The sequence below is a fragment of the Rhinichthys klamathensis genome, unplaced genomic scaffold (genome assembly GCF_029890125.1).
Source record: "Rhinichthys klamathensis goyatoka isolate OS25496 unplaced genomic scaffold, OSU_Roscu_1.1 h1tg000057l_1, whole genome shotgun sequence".
NCBI lineage: Eukaryota > Metazoa > Chordata > Actinopteri > Cypriniformes > Leuciscidae > Rhinichthys > Rhinichthys klamathensis.
In genome coordinates this window covers 584,434-604,378 of record NW_026606602.1, presented here as the reverse complement: position 1 = coordinate 604,378, position 19,945 = coordinate 584,434, and the positions used below count along the sequence as shown (strand labels likewise).

The 19,945-nt window shown below is 38.8% G+C and overlaps 1 protein-coding gene across 1 annotated transcript in view; it reads right to left on the bottom strand.

The window, feature by feature from the left end:
* Positions 1 to 13,298: 13,298 nt before the first annotated feature.
* The window catches only part of LOC130083619 (tripartite motif-containing protein 16-like protein), a 41,317-nt gene continuing 34,670 nt past the window's right edge, over positions 13,299 to 19,945 (bottom strand). The window contains exons 3-5 of the mRNA XM_056248735.1: positions 14,346 to 14,499; positions 14,149 to 14,196; positions 13,299 to 13,960 (exon numbers count right to left, since the gene is read on the bottom strand). Coding sequence (XP_056104710.1) covers positions 13,329 to 13,960; positions 14,149 to 14,196; positions 14,346 to 14,499 — 834 coding nt within the window. The 3' untranslated portion in view covers positions 13,299 to 13,328. The remainder of the gene's footprint in view (positions 13,961 to 14,148; positions 14,197 to 14,345; positions 14,500 to 19,945) is intronic.

The following is a 19,945-nucleotide window of genomic DNA, read 5'->3' as shown; positions in this document are numbered from 1 at the left end:
TGCAAGTATACATGAACACAGGCTGAACGGCACATGTAAACGTACACGATCTACGACACGGAGATATCCGTTCCAACTGTCCGCTCTCCTCTGACCTCTCGGATTATCTTTCAATACTTTTTTCTTTCGTAGGGACATGCAATATGTACATTTCAACTAATCTGAAGAAAGCACTTTTATTTTCTGCAATGTAAAAATAAAGTAAAACAAATAAATGACAATAAAAAAAAATGTATATGAATTTTAGCTTGCCAGATGTAGGTCTGAGAAGGGTAATGTCCTGAAGAACAAAATGCATGATATACATTTTTATGTATTTTAATTTTTAAATTGATTGTTTTTATACATCTAAAGAAATGTTTGCACCTTTTTTACCTTGAATGTGTAATGTTGTGTTGCTTGTAGGCACTTTACAGTAGGATGTTTATATACAGTACATGATCACTTTCTCATGTTGCACTGAAAATGTATTTAATGATGGATCCATAGATGCAATCCTCCAGTAACAAGAGTATGTATGTAAAGACAACCTTTTTTAAAGGTTTCTGAAGATAACACCTCAAGCCACATCTTTTTTTCTGATGAGGAATGGAAATTGGACAATTGAACATTGGCAGCTGTATTCTAAAACTCAAAAGTCATCAAATTGGTTACATTTACATAGACAGCAATAATCTGACTATGACTAAGAAACTGCTATGTAAAGAAAAAAATGCATTTTTCTGGCATATTTGCTAAAAGCATGAATGAACTGAGATTACTGAAGTCATGTAAACACCTCAATCCATCATCCTACAGCAAACCATCTGATGACACGTTTTATGTTTGTGAACTTGTAAAAAAATACAAATATATAATTATTAAATAACTGCTAAGCTACAAAATAGCCTCAGATATACTCTTTTCCACTATTGTGCAAACCTCGGTCAGTAACCAGGCTCTAGAAACCAGAATCTGAAGCAAAACAGCTCAATGGTGTTATTGTCTTGTGAGGAGACAGTAAAACTGAACCAGACTATCGCCTTCCACATAAATGTGTCTAATGCCAGACATGAAGCCCCTAGTGTAAAGAACTACAAGTAAGGGCAGGGACACACCAAAGAACTAGCGCTGATGAAAGCAGACTGTGTTGTAGCCTGTGTAAAGCCAGACGCCACTTCTACACGCTGAATCATCCCAAAAAAACGTAACACACCGAAAAACTACGTCGGCGACGCTCAAAACCGACCCAACGTTGCCCGACTCTGAGTTTCCCAGGCTTAAATGCAGACTGAAGATTCATATCCAAACTTGTGAAGGTAGTTGGTTTAGTCTTGGTCAGTGGTTCTCATAGTTGGTTTAGTCTTGGTCAGTGGTTCTCATAGTTGGTTTAGTTTTGGTCAGTGGTTCTCATAGTTGGTCAGTGGTTCTCATAGTTGGTTTAGTTTTGGTCAGTGGTTCTCATAGTTGGTCAGTGGTTCTCATAGTTGGTTTAGTCTTGGTCAGTGGTTCTCATAGTTGGTTTAGTCTTGGTCAGTGGTTCTCAAACGTTTTCAGCGCGAGGTTCTTGTGAAGGTGCATCACTTTGGGCCCCTAAAGAAAATTCATGACAAAAAACAGCCTCAAGATTCTCAAGTAGGGAAATCAGGAAGTGCAAAAAAGGCTCAGCATGGAGATATTTCGTACTGCAATATTTGTTCTTTTACTAATTTTGTGTTATTCTGTGCTACATGGGCATCTGCCCAAATGTTAATAAGGCAGCTCGTCTCTTCGAAGCTCCAGGTCAAACCACAACTCATTTTATCAAATGTAGTAGGCTACAACAGATCACTTTCCCATAACGCAACTCCGACTCCAACTCCGCCTGTTAACTCAAAGGCGCAGTGCTTTCTTGCAATTGGGTCGGTTCATGTTCACACCGTAAACGAACCGTACCAGAGTTCATTTGGAACCGTACCGAGACCACCTCTTCAGCTGGGTCTCGGTTCGGTTGTTTGGTCCGCACCCGAGTTCGATTGCTGTATTCACACCTGCCCAAAAGGTCCGCACCAAGGGGGGAAACGAACTAGTGTTCGATTCAATCGAACCAAACAAGGCAGGTGTGAATACACCCTAGAAATTGTATTGCATTAAACTGTGTTTCAGAAATTTTCGTTTTGAAAAAGTGCAACAAAACGACGATGGAAATATTTATGCAGAAATTAACAATGCTGAAATTAGGCTTTTAATGTGATTCAAACTTTTAAAGTGCATTAAAAATAAAAGCAATAAGTAAAGTCCTTGAACATGGAAAGCAACATAAATTACACTACATTTAAAGCAACACCAAGTAACTTTTCCTCTGTGGTCGCCCTACAGGTTGGAAGCGGAATTGTCCATTACCGCTGTGGTAAGTACTTTAGCCTAGCGCATCCTACTGTCGCACGCTCGCTCGCTGTTTATCCAGCACCGGCTTTGGAATGAACATGTCCACAGACAAGCTAGAGTATGTTGCATGATTTCATGAAAGTATGATGTATTGCGACATCAGAAACGAAGAAAAAAAAAATAATGACTATTGTAACGCTTGACGTAAAGCAAGTCAAATTTGTAGTCTCATTAGAACTACAGAAACGCGACCCGATCTGGCAATCTTACATAGCGTGGATATAGCAGATTTAGGACCGCAAAGCGGAGGCATAAGTGCCTTTCACCCTGTTACGACTTGATGAACCACTGAAACGATTTTGGAAACATTATTTTAAGGTGAAAAATCTTACTTAGTGTTGCTTTAAGCTAAGTTTAATTATATTTCCCCACAAAGATAAATGTTTGGTCGTATATCCCGCTCTGCGCTTTGAGGACCGTCTCTTGTCTAATATCTGTGTGTTTTCTCCCAATGTTCCAAAGCAATGAACACTGAATGTAAAAGGTCAGGAGAGTGAATTTTTGCTTTTAATATGTGGTTGAGGATTTGGGAAAAGAAACAAGAGATTCCAAGTCCAGAGGAACAGGCTGATTCATGGAATAGGTTATTGTTAAATTTGTGGAAAATCGCAAAACAGAATAAACCGACTCAATTATGGCTCAAGAATAGTTTATGGGCTCGCACGTACCTCTCTCATTGAGTACAGATTGTACTGATATCCACGTAAAACTGCATTCACGGGCACAATAATGTGTTTTGGTTTACCACTGCAGGTGCTACACAACACAGCCCATAACAAAAGTGAATAATATAGAACATTAATTTACTATTCACAGGAAAATAATTTTAATATTGAACAGCTAATTTACATATTTTTTTAAATTATTTAAAGACAAGTTGTAGAAATTCTGTGCAGCCCCCAGTTTGAGAAGCACTGCTTAGGTACTAGTCATGAATGGAAAGTTTTACATACTAAGCTGACCCAGTGACCAAACAGTAGCTAATGACTCACCTGAGAAGACATTCCTCGTTGAAGTTTGCACTTAAAGCAACGTTTCAGCCGGGGACACACCAAGCCGACTGGGTTTTTTGACTGCTAGCTACTTATCACTCGCACGCAACTGTACATGGAAACCGCAACTGCAAAAATGGATGCATTTGTAATTCACAAGTCTAAAATTGTTGAGGATATTGTGAACAGTCTGCCTGAGTTGCCTGAACTGTGTACTTCTCCTAAACATAAGAAACAGATCATGTTGACCACAGTAGGAAACGTGAGAAATATCAAGAAGAACTCAAAGTATGGATTCACCTGCTGTACTGTCAGCGACGTGGACCATCCTCAGTGTGTAATCTGTCCAGAAGTGCTTGTCCATGACAGAATGAAGCCTGGGAAAATGCAGACATTTGAAGACAAGGCACCCTACTTCAGTCAAAAAACCTATAGACTTGTTTCACAGAAATTCATCGTGAGTCTCTTGCTAGCAGAACACTTGACAGTGAGCTTAACAGTTTTCTCAAAGCTGCAATCAAAACTGTAAATCACATAAAATCACGTCCGGTAAACAGTAGACTGCTAGCCACCCTTTGCAATGAGTTGCCTTTATACCACCGTCCGCTGTTTATCGGATGGATTTTTATCCTATCAGAGGGTAGCGGCAGAGTATATAAACTGACACGAGTCACCACGCCTTTCTCCTGGTGTCTTAATTTAGTCGCCTTTCAGGTCTGTTGGGTGATGTTGGCTGGGTTGTCAATGGCATAGAAGCTAATGTTAGCTTAGTTTCAGAGCGGCACGGTGGATGAAGTCCTGTGGCTGGCACTTGGTCAAGGTTGCCCCTCTTCTGGTAGGTGGAAGTCATCCATGATTGTGTTTTTGTCCAAGTATCCACTCGTATTGTAGCGGCATCTTTGTTTGTGTATAATCAAAGGTTTGGGTGAGACTGATTCAGGCACAGGTGTTTGCATTACAGTATGGATGTGTTTCTGTGTCCCGGCGTGCACATCTCCAGATAGACTGGACGAGTCCTCAAGCATGCGTGTTGTCTGCCTGACCGATTTACTTTCTGGAGATCGGCTCCCCGCCTCCGTTCAGAAGAGGGACGATTCTTTACACGAGCTTGTCTACACACTGTTGTCTTTTGCGAAAACCAAATGGTGCCGCCACGGGTGGAAACGTGTAGATTAAGGGGTGGTAATATAAAAATATATACAAATATTACAGATATTTAGGTATATTAAGGTAATATAAAAATATTAAAGAACACCTTCATACGTCAGAAGTGGAGTGAAATCTGATCGACTTATTTTTTTACATGCTTGCAGAGAAAGGCTCACTGAAACAAAGTTACTGGGTTGTCATTTTTCATGTTTTCTGGGTTGGTAGATCCACCGGGTACCCGATTATAGCACTTAAACATGGAAAAAGTCAAATTTTTCAAATTATTTTAGTATTGTCCCTTGCGATATTCCAGGGTGGCGTAGTCGCTACTTGGCAATCTTTAATCCCTCCGTGTTTCGCCACAATAGCAATTGTAAAAACAACGTCTCAGTTATGGTTGCTAACCCTCGTTCCCTGAAGGAGGGAGCGGAGACGTACGCCAGTACGCCAGAGATGATCCGACAGAACGGGGATCTCGCTTGAGAGACCAATCCACATTGGCATGAGATAATTTGCAACAGCTGCTCTGTCTCAGCGTGAGCATATAATGAGCAGAAGGTGCGTCGCATCTTTGTTTTTCCGCTGAGGAGCCGGACCTTGTGACTCGGCCGTACAGCGGAGGTCACTCTCTACGTACGTGAGAGATGATCCGACAGAGTGGGGATATCTACCAACACGCCACTGTTGCTGGCCCGTCCAGCACTCCGCTTGAGTCTCCTGGTCAGCTCCAGTGTTGGGCAGAAAGTAGGAGCTCTAGGCAGAGAAGGCCAGTCACTGCTGTTCCCAAGACACAGTCAGTGTGACTTGTTGGATTACACTGGGAAAGGGGACGCTGGGGAAGCCACTCCGGGTCGGATGTCCATATATACACATATGAACTAGCCAAGCAGGGTAGTGCAATGTAGCGCCTGAACGAAATCCATATGACTTCTTCATTCTAAGCTTTAGAAAGCTTTTAACCTATTGGACTCATTCATGTAAATCACAGGCCTAGCGCCGATTAGTCTGGATCAAACTGCCCCATTGTCACTTTTAGAAGCATGGCAGAGGCTGATCAGAAACACCTCCAAACTCACAGCTCCAATGACACGTCCCAACCGTCTGTCCAGTCACTCAGAGTGAGCATGGAGAAATATTTCAATTCCACTACTGAACCTAAGCCTGAACTATCTAAATTGAGAAAATTCAGTGACAATAATGTTGAGTTTTATTGAGAACAGCGACTGGAGGCTAAAATGCATCTTGTGTCTTCAGGTGCTAACAAACGAAAGAATGAAGCCAGTCAAGTTAAAGCGTTGTCTGATTACGAAGCACACAGAATATAAAAGCAAAACAAACAATTTTTTTGTTTGAAAAAACAAGGAATACATCCACCGGAAAACACAGATGATGAACCAGGCCACAGCTTCAGAAAAAACACCGAAGGCTTCTTATTGGGGGGCTCAAAGCATCGCTAGAAGTAAGAAACCACACTCAATTGCGCAAGAGGCACGAGGCAGCTAATAAACTGAACTCTATACCTCTCTCCAATGACAACACGAGGAGGAGAATGGATGAACTCTCGGCTGACATGCAGTCACAGCTACTGGATAGATTGAGTTCCTGTGAGCAGTTTTCTCTTCAGTTGGTCGAATCAGACATTGCCAGTGTGACTCAGTTTGTTGTTGTGGTCCGCTATCCCTGATGTAAGAGGACTTTCTGTTCTTTAGTGGTCACTGCTGTTCATTTTGTGACAAAATCACTGCCTTCATGAAGAAAACAGAGCTATGGAGAAGGAGGTTACAAGATAGAGTAACAGACATGTTCCCCAACTGATTGAGTTTCTCCACACAAACAGCCGGTCTGTGGCTATAGTGAGAGAGGCAGGTTCAGCTCATTCTTCTGGGATGTGAATACGGATACCTGGGACTGGGTGTGGGATCCTTTTGTCCCAGCTGCAACAAGTGGCAAAACAGAAGAAGAGCTGTTGGACTTATCCTGTGATGGGACACTGAAGGCCTGATTTCAGCAGGTGCCTCATGAGGCTTTTAGACCTCCTCTCACATGAGTCTCCTGAACTCACTGCCAAGCCCATGACAATATTGCTCCCATTTCCTACCACTTATCTCTGGGAGTCATCATTCTCCACTTTGGCAGCAATGAAGTTCAGGGCTCGTTTGAATGTGGAGAATGGTCTGAGTCTGCTTCTCATCCAACACAAAACAACAAGTGCTGTGAGAGAGAGGCTCACCCATCTCATTAGTTTAGGTGGGCTAATAATGCACCCCTAACTTCTGTTATAATTTTTTCTTGAATCATGTTCATGTTTGTTGTTTGTTCTGCTATTGATATAAGGAGCAATGAGAAAACTGAAGCACTTAAAATAACCTAGTAAATTTAATGTTTGGGTTTATTAGAACAGTGTCAGTCTTGCTACTGTTGATTTTATGAAAGCTTTTAGGATAATTACTTCAAAATTATAAATGCTCTTATACATTTCATATATACTGTATATAAAAAACAATAAAATTTTCCTGAGCTTTGCTACAGGGCAGAGGTCTCACATCTTCTTCAAGAACTTGGATCTGCAGGTCTGATGTTATGAACTGTGTTATGAACAGGTTTGACCGTAAGAAGATAAGTGTAATCTTCCTGGATTATGATGGTCAAGGAGAGGGTGCTGTGGATGATGGAGGACCACTGCGGGATTCTTACGTCTCTTGCTGACAGATTTAAGAAGAGGTGCAATATTTCAGGGACCAGAGCACCAAAAAAACAAAGTCATTCGATGTAAATAGTATGCATTTACAGCAGTCACTGATCCAACATATAAAATAATTTAGTAAATGATGTAACCATAACCAATTTATTACTTAAGATTAATCAGAATGTTATACATGTACTCATCTACTAAAAAGTTACGTAAGGATATAATCAAAACACTGTGTAGAAGACAAAAGGGTAACGCTTTAGATTACAGTCCGGGGGTAATATAAAGTATGTATGTGTAGGAATAAGGGAAGAATGTGTAAAGTTTGGGGAATAAAGGGGTAACAACCAGGACAATTAACACATTATTTATACTGCAAGTATTTTAGAAATAAAGGGGCACTTATTCTTCTATTATGATACAACTATTTTCATTTGGGAGCAATTTAGCGAGAACATACTGCGTAGATTTTTGTTATAATAGTGTACCAATAATTAAAGGCTTTTTTTTAAATTACGGGATACATATCTGTGCATTTAGGGTAATTTTTTTTGATAGCAAAAGTGCACTGATTAAATTAGGGCTTACGTGTTTCAAAGCAAATAAAACTAAACCTATTGCAACTTTTCCATAAATACTGGGGAAATACACTCTTGTTACATGCAGTTACTGGGTCAGTGTGACATTGCGGGCTGTAAATTGAACTGGTGCTTGTTTCCCTCCTGACTCTTTTGTATTCGACTCCCCATCATAGTGCACTATCTGACCAGCACAAATACAAGTGTGTTTATTCCAGACTGATTCACAACAACATCCCGTAAACCCCTGAGACTGGGAGATTCCTCTGATCTCTTATTCATGAAGACAAACATGTGAAACCCCACAATCAATTAGCCTAATATTACATATAAAACATAAAATGACATGAGTATTAATCAAATGAATAAATGCTAAAGTGTGTAAATCAAATGACAGCTACATACATGACTAATGATTATAAATTATTTTAAACTCAAATCAAAGAAACTAAAGCACAACATAGATATATGGTTAGTAACACACACAGGTTATAGATCCTCAGATCCTTCATTTACACAGGAATTAATCAACAAACTGTGCGACTGATTGGCCTGTTTTTTCTCAGTTTCTCTTGCTCTTCACCTTGTTTCTCCCTCTCATCCTTATACTTGTCCTACTACTGTACACGCGGCACGCGATAAAAGCTATATTTCCCATGTTAATCAGAGTTTTTGTCCTATCCAGCCGCGACGGCGACATGCGACGATTCTATTTTAGAAACGGTTTCTATTTTTCTGCGACGTCGCGCTGGAACAACAAACACAAAGTTTGGCAAAGACAATCTCAGGTACTGTTTATGTGCTTTATTTAATGTTTAAAGCGTGCAATGGGACTTTGAATATTAGTGCTCCAGCTTTGGAGCTGTTAAGCAACAATGGATAATTCACCTCAGATCTTGTAATTTAACAAGTGGAAACAAGAACGTTCAAACTTTGAACAAATAAGTGTATTCGTTGACAAAGATTGTTTTAGTTACTCAGCATGTATTTTTAATAATGTTCTGGTGTAATATTTGTGAATTTGATTATGTACGATCGTATTATTCAGCTCGCTATTATTAGCCTATGTTTGAGACATCAACCACTGGTCGATGATCATAATGTTTGTATAAACTTGTCATAAAAACCGTAATGATAATTACACTTAAATATTTTCTTCTCAGCCATGTTAACAATTGTCCGTGAGCGAAATCTCCTCCCATCCGTTGTCTGATTGGCCTTTCGCAAGGATTCCTGGGTAGTTAAAGTGCGTGGAGCCTGCATCTATGCGGGCTTCGTGGAAGACCGCTTCAAGGGTACAAAGGGGGCGCTGCTGAGCACACTTCAGAGCGTTAACATGCTAAATGGGACGGCCTACGGACTCGTAGACTCGGCGAGCACGCGCAATTTAAGTCCACGAGACCGAAAGTCCGCATGAAGTGCGCCATTTGGGACAGGGCCTTACGTCGTCGATCCCACGCACACATGGGCAGTTTGCAAAACACACCACTAACAACTGCGTTACTGAACAGAAATAAAAGCAGGATAAGAGCAACAGAAATATAAAACGGGCTTGCACACATACATGCGCAGTTCACAGCTCGCGCTCCTCATACCGACAGCCCACTCTGAGTGAGTAACAGAGTGCGTGCCACTTTAAAGGCGCAGTACCTAATTCTACTTGTGCTCTGACTATAATGCTGTGACTTTTATTATGGAGTTTAGTGGGATTTCATCATTCACTCAACCAATACGGCTCTAGCGCTCGACCGGAAGAACCTGAACTGAATGATATTATTTCAGTGACAGAAGTTCAGCTTTAGTATTCTTATTCCATAGCAGCCCTTGTTTGTAACCATGACAACTTATCACCATCACCTGTCCTTCATTCAGTCTCTTGTTATCTGGTGTATTTAAACCCTCAGTCATCTGAAGTTCATGTCCTGTTCAAATCAGAACTACTATCATGCAGCTCAAAGCATTATGGGTAGAATATCTCTACAATCTATTCTGATTCATGTCAAGTCAAGTCAAGTCAAGCGACCTTCATTTACATAGCACTTTTAACAATATAGATTGTTTTAAAGCAGCTTTACATTGATAATAGGAAATTAAAGTAACAGAGATTGTTTTGGCTTCACAGAAGCTCTAGAATAAAGTTATTGTCCAGCTAAATTTAGTGTTGATTGATTCACTTCCGTCGCAATGATCATTAGTTATTAACTTAGGGGCCGCTAACACGACACCGTTTTAACAGAAAACCCTTAATGCGATCCGGCCACTCATGTGCACAAAACAGTGCCCGGTGGCTTGAGAACGCAAACCATGAAATAAGTACAAGCCTTGAAAAATGTATAATACAGAATTTTTTATCGCTTCTGCATAGCCACGTGGACCGGAATTATCCCGACAACGTATTATCTGTACAGAGGTAAAGGGAAGGAGGCCTTCACAGGGGAGAGACTAGTTGACACTTCAGTTCAGTGTGGAATCTGAAAAAGTTCAGTATGGCGTACCACAAGGCTCAGTACTAGGACCGCTGCTGTTCACTCTGTACATGCTACCATTAGGAGATATCATTAGGAAGCAAGGAAAAATAGTTTTTACTGTTATGCTGATGATACTCAGATCTATATTTCTTCGCGCCCCGACTAAACTTACCAATTAACAAAATTAACGGAATGCATAGCTGATATAAAAATTTGGATGACTAGTAATTTCCTACTTCTTAACTCTGAAAAAACAGAGATTCTAATTATTGGACAAAAAACTTCCTCACGTAATAACCTAGAATACTGTCTAACACTTGATGGCTGCTCTGTTAAGTCTTCGTCGTCAGTTAGGAACCTGGGTGTGTGTGTGTGTGTGGGTGCACCAATCTTTCATTTGAAAGTCACGTTTCTAGCATCTGTAAAACCGCATTCTTCCATCTTAAAGAATATATCTAAATTACGACATATGCTTTCAATAAAAAATGCGGAACAGTTAGTTCATGCATTCATGACATCAAGACTAGATTACTGTAATGCTCTACTGGGTGGTTGCCCTGCACGCTTAATAAACAAACTTCAGCTGGTCCAAAACGCAGAAGCTAGAGTTCTTACTAGAACCAAGAAGTATGACCATATTAGCCCGGTTCTATCAACACTGCATTGGCTCCCTATTAAACAGCGTATACATTTTAAGATATTGCTGTCTACCTACAACGCACTAAATGGTTTAGCTCCCCAGTCTTTGAGCGAGCTCTTAACGCATTAAAGTCTTTCACGTCTATTACGATCTCAAAATTCTGGCCAGTTGATAATCAGTTGAATATCAAAATCGACTGCTGGTGGTAAATCATTTTCCTATTTAGCACCTAAACTTTGGAACAGTCTCCTTAACATTGTCCGGGAAGCAGACACACTCTGTCAGTTTAAATCTAGACTAAAAACACATCTCTTTTACCTGGCGTTCACAAAGAACATTATACATTTCTATTATTTCAAATCAGTTAAATGATTGTTAGGCTGCATAGATTAGGTCAGCCGGAACCGGGGACACTTCCGAAAACACCCGATGTACTCGTTACATCATAAGAAGAATGGCATCTACGCTAATGTTAGTCTTTACATTTATTCCGAGGTTTACTGAAGTCAGCCGGATCCGGGCCGTATCCAGATCAGATGGTGAACTTGCGCCTGGACACGACCACAACGCATCCCTGAAGTGCCAGCGTCATCAGCCCTGTGAAGGCTCATGGACACCTCAACAAACTCCTCTCCGTACCGGCGTGATGACTCCGACCTCCAACTAGATGGAACTGGATAAATATTGTTAATGTTCTGATCCAATCTGACTTCTGACCTGAAATGTTGCCTGAATGTTGCTTTTTTTCTCCATTCTGTCACTGATGGAGTTTTGGTTCCTTGCCACTGTTGCCTTGGCTTTTGGCTTGCTTAGTTGGGGACATTTAATTATTCAACAATATTATTGATCTACCTTACTTAAGGTGGACGATGACGCAATTTTCTTCTAGAAACAAACTTGTATTAATTTCATGTTATCACTGTGAAGCTGCTTTGATACAATCTGTATTGTAAAAAGCGCTATATAAATAAAGGTGACTTGACTTGACTTAAAAAGGAACACAGTTGTGAGGATTCTGATTTTCTAGTATCTTTGACAGAAAAGGCAGATTCGAGATCGGCCTGTAATTGACTATTTCTGTAGAATCGAGTTGTGTTTTTTAAAAAGTTTAATCAAAGCCAGCTTAAAAGTTTTTGGTACGAATCCTAATGACAAAGATGAATTAATGATATTAAGAAGAGGATCTATGACCTCTGGAAGCATCTCTTTCAATAGCTTAGTTGATATAGGGTCTAACATACATGTAGTCGATTTAGATAATTTAACGATTTTAGAAAATTCTTCCTCTCCTATAGCAATGAATGAATCAATTTTTTCCTCAGGGAGACTACAATGCACTGTCTGATGCGATACTGTAGTAGACGGTTGCATCGTTATAATTTTCTCCCTAATATTATCTATCTTGTAAGTAAAGTTGTTCAGAATGTCATTACTGCTGTGCTGCTTGGAAACGTCTGGGGATAAAGCTTTATTTTTGTTAATTTAGCCACTGTTTCAAATACATACCTAGGGTTTTGTTCATTTTCTTCTAATAAGGTTGAAAAATAAGCAGATCTAGCAGCTTTTAAGGCCTCTCTATGCAATCGAGCTCTCCTTCCATGAAATGCGAAATACCTCTAGTTTAGTTTTCTTCCAGTTTTGCTCCATTTTTCTGGCTGCTCTCTTTAGGGCCTGAGTGTGCTCGCTGTACCACGGCGTTGGACTATTTTCTTTAATGTTCTTTAAGCGCAAAGGCGCAACTGTGTCTAAAGTGCTGGAAAAGAGAGAGTCAAAAGTTTCTGTTGCAATATCGAGTTCTTCTAAGCTATCTGGGATTCTGAGGAGATGAAACTGATTAAGTATATTATTAATAAAGCGATCTTTAGTGGCAGAAGTGATAGGTCTAACATATTTGTAACACGGAGTCGACTTTGCAGCCTTGGCTAAATTAAGTTTACAGGAGACTAGATAATGATCTGAGATGTCATCGCTCTGCTGTAGAATTTCAACGGCATCAACATCTATTCCATGCGATAATATTAGATCTAAAGTATGATTACGACAATGAGTAGGTCCTGACACGTGAGTTAAGAATGTTTTTAAATGCCAATCCCAATGCATCTTTTTCATTATCTACATGTAAATTAAAATCACCAACAATTAGGACTTTATCTGCAGCCAGTACTAACTCTGATAGAAAATCAGCAAATTCTTTGATAAAGTCTGTACGGTGCCCTGGTGGCCTGTATACAGTAGCCAGCACAAATCTCAAATGTGATTTATCATTTACACTAGATAGTATTACATTAAGCACCAACACTTCAAAATAATTATATTTAAAACTTAGACTTCTCAGTAATTCTGAAGATAATATAAATTACAGCAACACCTTATGGGTAGAATCTCTCTACAGTCTATTCTGATATATCAACACAGTTTCACTGATGATCCATAATAAACCATAAACCCAGGATAGAGCGGCTGAGTGAATGTGGTCTGGACGGTGTGGATGAGGCTCATTGTGTCAGAGACGCTGTAGAAGGACAGAGTTCCTGCACTGTGATCCACACACACTCCTATTCTACTGTAACACACACACACTCCTGTTCTCCTGTTACACACACACACTCCTGTTCTACTGTGATCCACACACACTCCTGTTCTACTGTGATCCACACACACTCCTGTTCTACTGCTGATGGGCTTTACTCGGAGTTTATTATGTATGTTATTGTGTCTGATTGAGTATCCGGAGAAAGAGCAGAACAAACTCCAGGACTGATCATTAGATCCAAAGAAACTCTCATTACCCGATCCCTTCCTGCTGATGCTCTTATATGACACTGATATATACACACGTCCACCACTCCACTCAATCTCCCAGTAACAGCGTCCACACACACTCTCTCTACACAACACCTGAGCAAAATGATCAAATCTGTCTGGATGATCAGGATATGATTGAAACTCTGGGTAAGTGTCAGTAATCACTCTGTTCCTCTCAGACAGACGGAGGTGTTTATTCACTGTGTTCAGATCCAGAGTGAGCTGATGGGAATCTGATGGAGATAAAACACATCAGAATCAGGAATTATGAATCTGTCTTATTTTTTAATTGATCTAAACTCTTTATGTTCAATTTATCATCAGTGTCTCAGTACAGTTTGCCAGATATCTTGTGCAAATCATCATTTACATGATCAACTTCTACAGGAAGAACATGAACACACTTTTCTTAGTGACTTACATTGTAGGAAGTCGTTCCTGGTCCTGGGAACAATGTTGGAGAGAGTGACTGGTGAAATCAACAGACATGAAGAGTGTGATTATCATGTCTAGAGAAAATGATCCTGCATCCGTTCCTAAGACATTTCTAATATGATCTTCTACATGATCTGAGATGATGGAGGATCATTTCTGAGAGCAGAATCTCCAGGACTTTACCTCTGTCAGAGATCTTCTTCTCTTTGCAGAAATCCTCCAGTCTGTCTCTCAGCTGATGGACAGATTCTCTCACGCCATCAAAAGAGGAGAGAGAACTGAAGGGATTGTCATTGACGTCTGTAGATTCAGGAGGAGCTGAGAGAGACTGGAAACTCTACAGAAAACACAAATCAAAGCTCATCACCTCCACACTTCATCAATAACCGGCTCTACTGTCAGATGTGTGCGGCTCTTGATGATCTTTAGTAACTCTCCTCAATCCAGCACTTTCACAGCATCAGCTTCATTCTTCTCATATTCATTATGTGACATTATAGATACAAGTTCTTGCATTTGCCATTTACACTATATGTGAACTCCCTATCCATTTAAGCTCAATATTAGCTTGAGAAATATATGATTTTATTAGAAAAACTGCGATCATGAATCCAAATATGTAGTGTTTTGAAATTATATATTTAAAAAATAAATGACAGCAACAGTGAAATAAAGCAACAAAAAAAAAAAAATAATTTGTCCAGAAAACATTAAAGTGATTCATTCACATGTGGAAATAAAATCTAGAGGTCAGTAATATACCAACTTCTCTCTCACATTAAATATTATAAATAATCATATCATTATCCTAATCAAATGCATCAATCTCCGTCTTAGCTGTTTTATATTGTGTAAATTGAAGTTTAATACACTGGGAATGTAATTAAAGCCTATGTTTTATTCACATAATTAAAGGGCAAAGTTTGCTAAATTCATATTTGTGTGATGAAAGGGCATTAATATGTGATTTTTTCCCCCTTGTTCATTTAATTTCCTATGAAATGTGAAGTAGTATTACTAAACAATAATTGAATATATGCTTGGATTACGGGTAATTTAACTTTTAATAAAGCACTTTAAGTTTTATTGAAAAAACAACAGGCTACTGTTGCATTATTGAAAGTGAAGAAACAATACTGTTGTATTGTTAAAGGAAATAATATAACATTTCTAATTTTATTCTAAACATTGCCCATTTATTTTTTCGTTAAATACATCGTGTTTCTAGAGATTTGCATTATTTAAAAGCACACTGAATTAATTTTGACATGGAGTGAAAACAGAACGAGGTTTTTTTATTACTGATCGGGCAGCGAATAATGAGGAGAGATAAATGATCAACTACAAATCTCAATAGAAAAATATAGCTGCGAGCAGCGATTACGGGCCCAAGCCGGTGGCACCGCAACCCCGGTGCCTTTAGTTACCTAAAGGCACCGGGGTGGCGGTGCCGCCGGCTTTGGCCCTTCATCGCTGCTCGCAGCTATATTTATATATATATATATATATATATATATATAAAAAGCCGGTGGCACCGCCACCCTGGTGCCTTTAGGGTTATTGTGCACGACGTGACACAAAATATCTGCTCGCTATCTGCCGAACGGCTCTGGTAGTTCCGCTTCAGCACTGATGATGTTGTAGAAATAGTGCGCTCTGGTTGGTCTGGATTATTCGGGATTTTTTATTTTATACAGAAATAAGTTATTTATAATTCAGATGAGAATAAAGTTAGTGTTGATTAAAATGAAGGAAAACAAATATATTGATCTGAAATATAGCACATTAATTTTAAATGTATTTAGGTTCAATTACCAAACATACAATCTTAATTTAATTTAAAGCAAACAATACATTTAAAATATATGGGTTGTATGCACTTTTTTTTATATAAAAAAAAGATATATATCCAAAAAGACAAGGCCTTAAAGGGTTAAACTCTTGTCACTGTAACAGACGCAATCTCTCTCTCTCTCTCTCTCTCTCTCTCTCTCTCTCTCTCTCTCTCTCTCTCTCTCTCTCTCTCTCACACACACACACACACACACACACACACGTCAAGTCACTTACATTTTAGATGCAATATTGAATAAGCAGAAAAATCGGATTTTCTGCTCTGAAAATATAAATAAGCATAAAAATTGAATAAGCACTTTGAATATTCTAAACAGAATAAGCACTAGTCGCTAATGAATAAGTACTAGTACTTAATGGAATAGATACTAGTATCTAAAAAATAAGTACTAGTAGCATGAAAATAGAGACTAGTAGGTTAAAATGATTAAATGTTAAAACGGCTTGCCATATTGGCTCAGAGAGAGAGAGAGAGAGAGAGAGAGAGAGAGAGAGAGAGAGAGAGAGAGAGAGAGAGAAAATGACCTTTTAGATACTAGTACCTATTAATAGATACTAGTATTTATTCAATAAATACTAGTACTAAGTCATTAGATACTAGTACATATTAAATAGATACCAGTACTTATTCATTAGCTACTAATACGTATTCAAAAGAATATCTAAAGAATAAGCACTAGTATCTAAAGAATAGGCACTAGTACTAAAGAATAAGCACTAGTCCCAAATGAATAAGTACTAGTACTTAATGGAATAGATACTAGTATCTAAAAAATAAGTACTAGTAGCATGAAAATAGAGACTAGTAGGTTAAAATGATTAAATGTTAAAGCGGCTTGCCATATTGGCTCAGAGAGAGAGAGAAAATGACCATATTCAAACCACAATATCTGACTTTCTGAGGGTCGGAGCTAATTACTTTAAATTAGAAAGTTGTTCGGCTTGAGGAGAAGAATATACACGCTGAGTTTTGTAACTGTAGGTAAAACTAACTAAGTCATAACACACTTTATATGTCCTTTTTTAGTCATGAAAATTAATTTCCTCTCCGTGGCCAAACCGTTCGAGATATCAAAAATCTGTCCACAATTTAGCATCCTTAATGTCTTGACTTCATGCACACCGAGTTTGGCAATGATTGAATGAATTGCCTAGGAGTAGTACTTCAAATTCCACAGCAAGCGTTTTCCAAACAACCCATAATAGCCGATTTCCTGTTGGGCTGGCGTAAAACTTGACCAGGGGAAAGATGTTCGGCCCGATGAGATCTATATGTGTACTAAGTTTCATATTAATTCATGCAAGCGTGTTGGATATATGGACCAAATTGTTGGACCCCGTTCAAGGGGGCGCTGTTGAGCCCCCCTGCCACGCCCGGGTACCAGCTTCAGCCCGGCCCTGATGGCTGTGGGCTCTGACCTGTGTGCAAAGTTTCAATAGTTTTTGAGCACGTTAAGAGCCCCAAAAGCCCCTGAAACCTTGAACTCCATTAAAAGCAATAGACAAATCCCTCACACACAGAGACGAAGAGAGAGGGAGAGAAAATTCTCAGGGTTGTATGCTATTTTTTTATATATAAAAAGATATATATCCAAAAAGACAAGGCCTAAACTTTAACAAGGGTTAAACAATCACTGTAACAGACACAATCACACACACACACACACACACACACACGTCAAATCACTTACATTTTAGATGCAATATTGACTTTTTTTCTGTTTCAGCAGCGAAAATAGTTAAACAAAGATCACAGCAGAACCATCGAGCATCTCACAGCAACGCGTTCTCATTACTGAATGATTCAGCATTTTGAACGAATCGGTTGACTCAAAGATTCAACGACCAATCCATAATCTGTCTCATTCATGAATGACTCAGCCGTTCGAACGAATTGTTTGAACGAATGAATCAATGACTCGCTCATTAAGACGGTCGCCTGGCGACACCTAATGACGGTTTAGTGATATGTTTAAAAGTATCATTCTTTCCAACGATTGTTAATTAACTCATATGTGACCCGATCTGGCGAAATGAGTCGGAAGTCGCAACGTTCTATTTTAAGATATGGGCCGATTATGTGGAAAAACAATGAAATAATAGATTTTTTTTTTTGTGCTAATTTCAAAGAACAGACATTCAAAAATAATCTCCCAAAGTTTCATAGTCCAGATAATTGAGTAAAGGTATTTAAATTACTATTAAAGTGTACAAAGTTTTACTAAATTCGCTGGAAATGAACATTGCTTTTCTCAACTCCTCTCGTCACCTCTGAGCATTTCCCGGGTATCCCCTGAAATGTCACTATCTCTGCTCTTTAAATGGTGTTACACGTTGTATAGAACCAATCAAAAAGCTTAGAAATGTACACAAATGCTGATCATTTGTCGATGGGAAGCCGTTTCGACTGACCGGCACGCGATTGGTCCAGCCACCCTCCTGTCAGACTCGCAGCGAGCGCTCTGTGTAATAAACAAGCTAGCAGATCTCCTCAGAAAGATTAAATATTATTAATTTGAGAAATGTCGCTGTCAAAAGTGAGCAAAGTTGCCAAAGCGTCATCAAGCCCCCTTGGCCATTGCACACTGAGTCCGCGTTTTTTTCGTATGCGTTTTTTTCGGATTGATTCGGTGGCTCCGAATTGTCAAAACACCATTCAAACTGCTTGCTACGGATGCGAAAAGCTTACGATTGTTTTTATATAACGGATGAAAGTTTCGTAGTGTGCACGTGTGATTGACATAACGTGATTGACAAAGGTGAATGAGTGTAGCTATTTATCTGCAAGCAGAATCCATTACAATGTGTTTGATTAATTACTGTTGGTATCTCCGTTATGAATTTGTTACGCTGTTATTGTCAACTAGCCTACACTAAGATATGATTGCATAGACTAGCATTATTTGATCTCTGTTTCCTTGTCTCTCTCTCTCTCTCTCTCTCTCTCTCTCTCTCTCTCTCTCTCTCTCTCTCTCTCTCTCTCTCTCTCTCTCTCTCTCTCTCTCTCTCTCACACACACACACACACACACACACACACACACACACACACACACACACACACACCCTCTCTCTCAAGCAAAAATGTAGCACCTCTGTTCAATCTTTCTGATTTTAGTACATTTTTGTAAAAGGTAGGCCTACTGTTAAATTATTTATTCAAATAAATTTTTTTTTAAATAATTTGAGCTTCAGCCTGGTTTAATAGCATTTATATATTAATTTCTTTGGTCAAATTAAGCTGTAAAATATAGTTTATCCCTTTAAATGTAATGGATTTTGAAAGATATCAACAAAAAACGGGCAAAAAACTTTAAAATCGATTTTCTCAGGTTTTCAATTGGAAAAAGAGGGCAGACGACCATAATTCAAATGTGTATATCTTTACAACCATTCAAGGTATGACTTTGACTAGGATATCAATTGAAAGCTTATGGTCTCCTCTTTCCATTAATACCAAAATCTCAATTTTTTAATTTGGGTCACTGTGACTCATTTTGCTGGATCAGGTCACATATTTGAAACATAAGCTATATATATATATATATATATATATATATATATATATATATATATATGTATATATATATATATATATATATATATGTATATATATATATATATATATATATACACACATATGTATACACAAAAATAAAATAAAAACACATTTGAAGCGTGTTTGCTTACTAAATTGTGAGCTGAACGAAAGTTGCAGCAAAGATCAGCAACAGGAGTCAAAATTCATTAATCACGAGAGTGAAGAGCTGACTGAAAAAAATGATGATGGAATATTTTGTGTAAAAGCGCCTATTTAAGCGAATCTGTCATTTACTCATTTGTTGTTGTGTATTACCTGAAAACCGGAAACAATCGGCCCCCGATATGGTGCTAATTTTAAAGTGACACTAAAAAGTATGCGGCTGCACT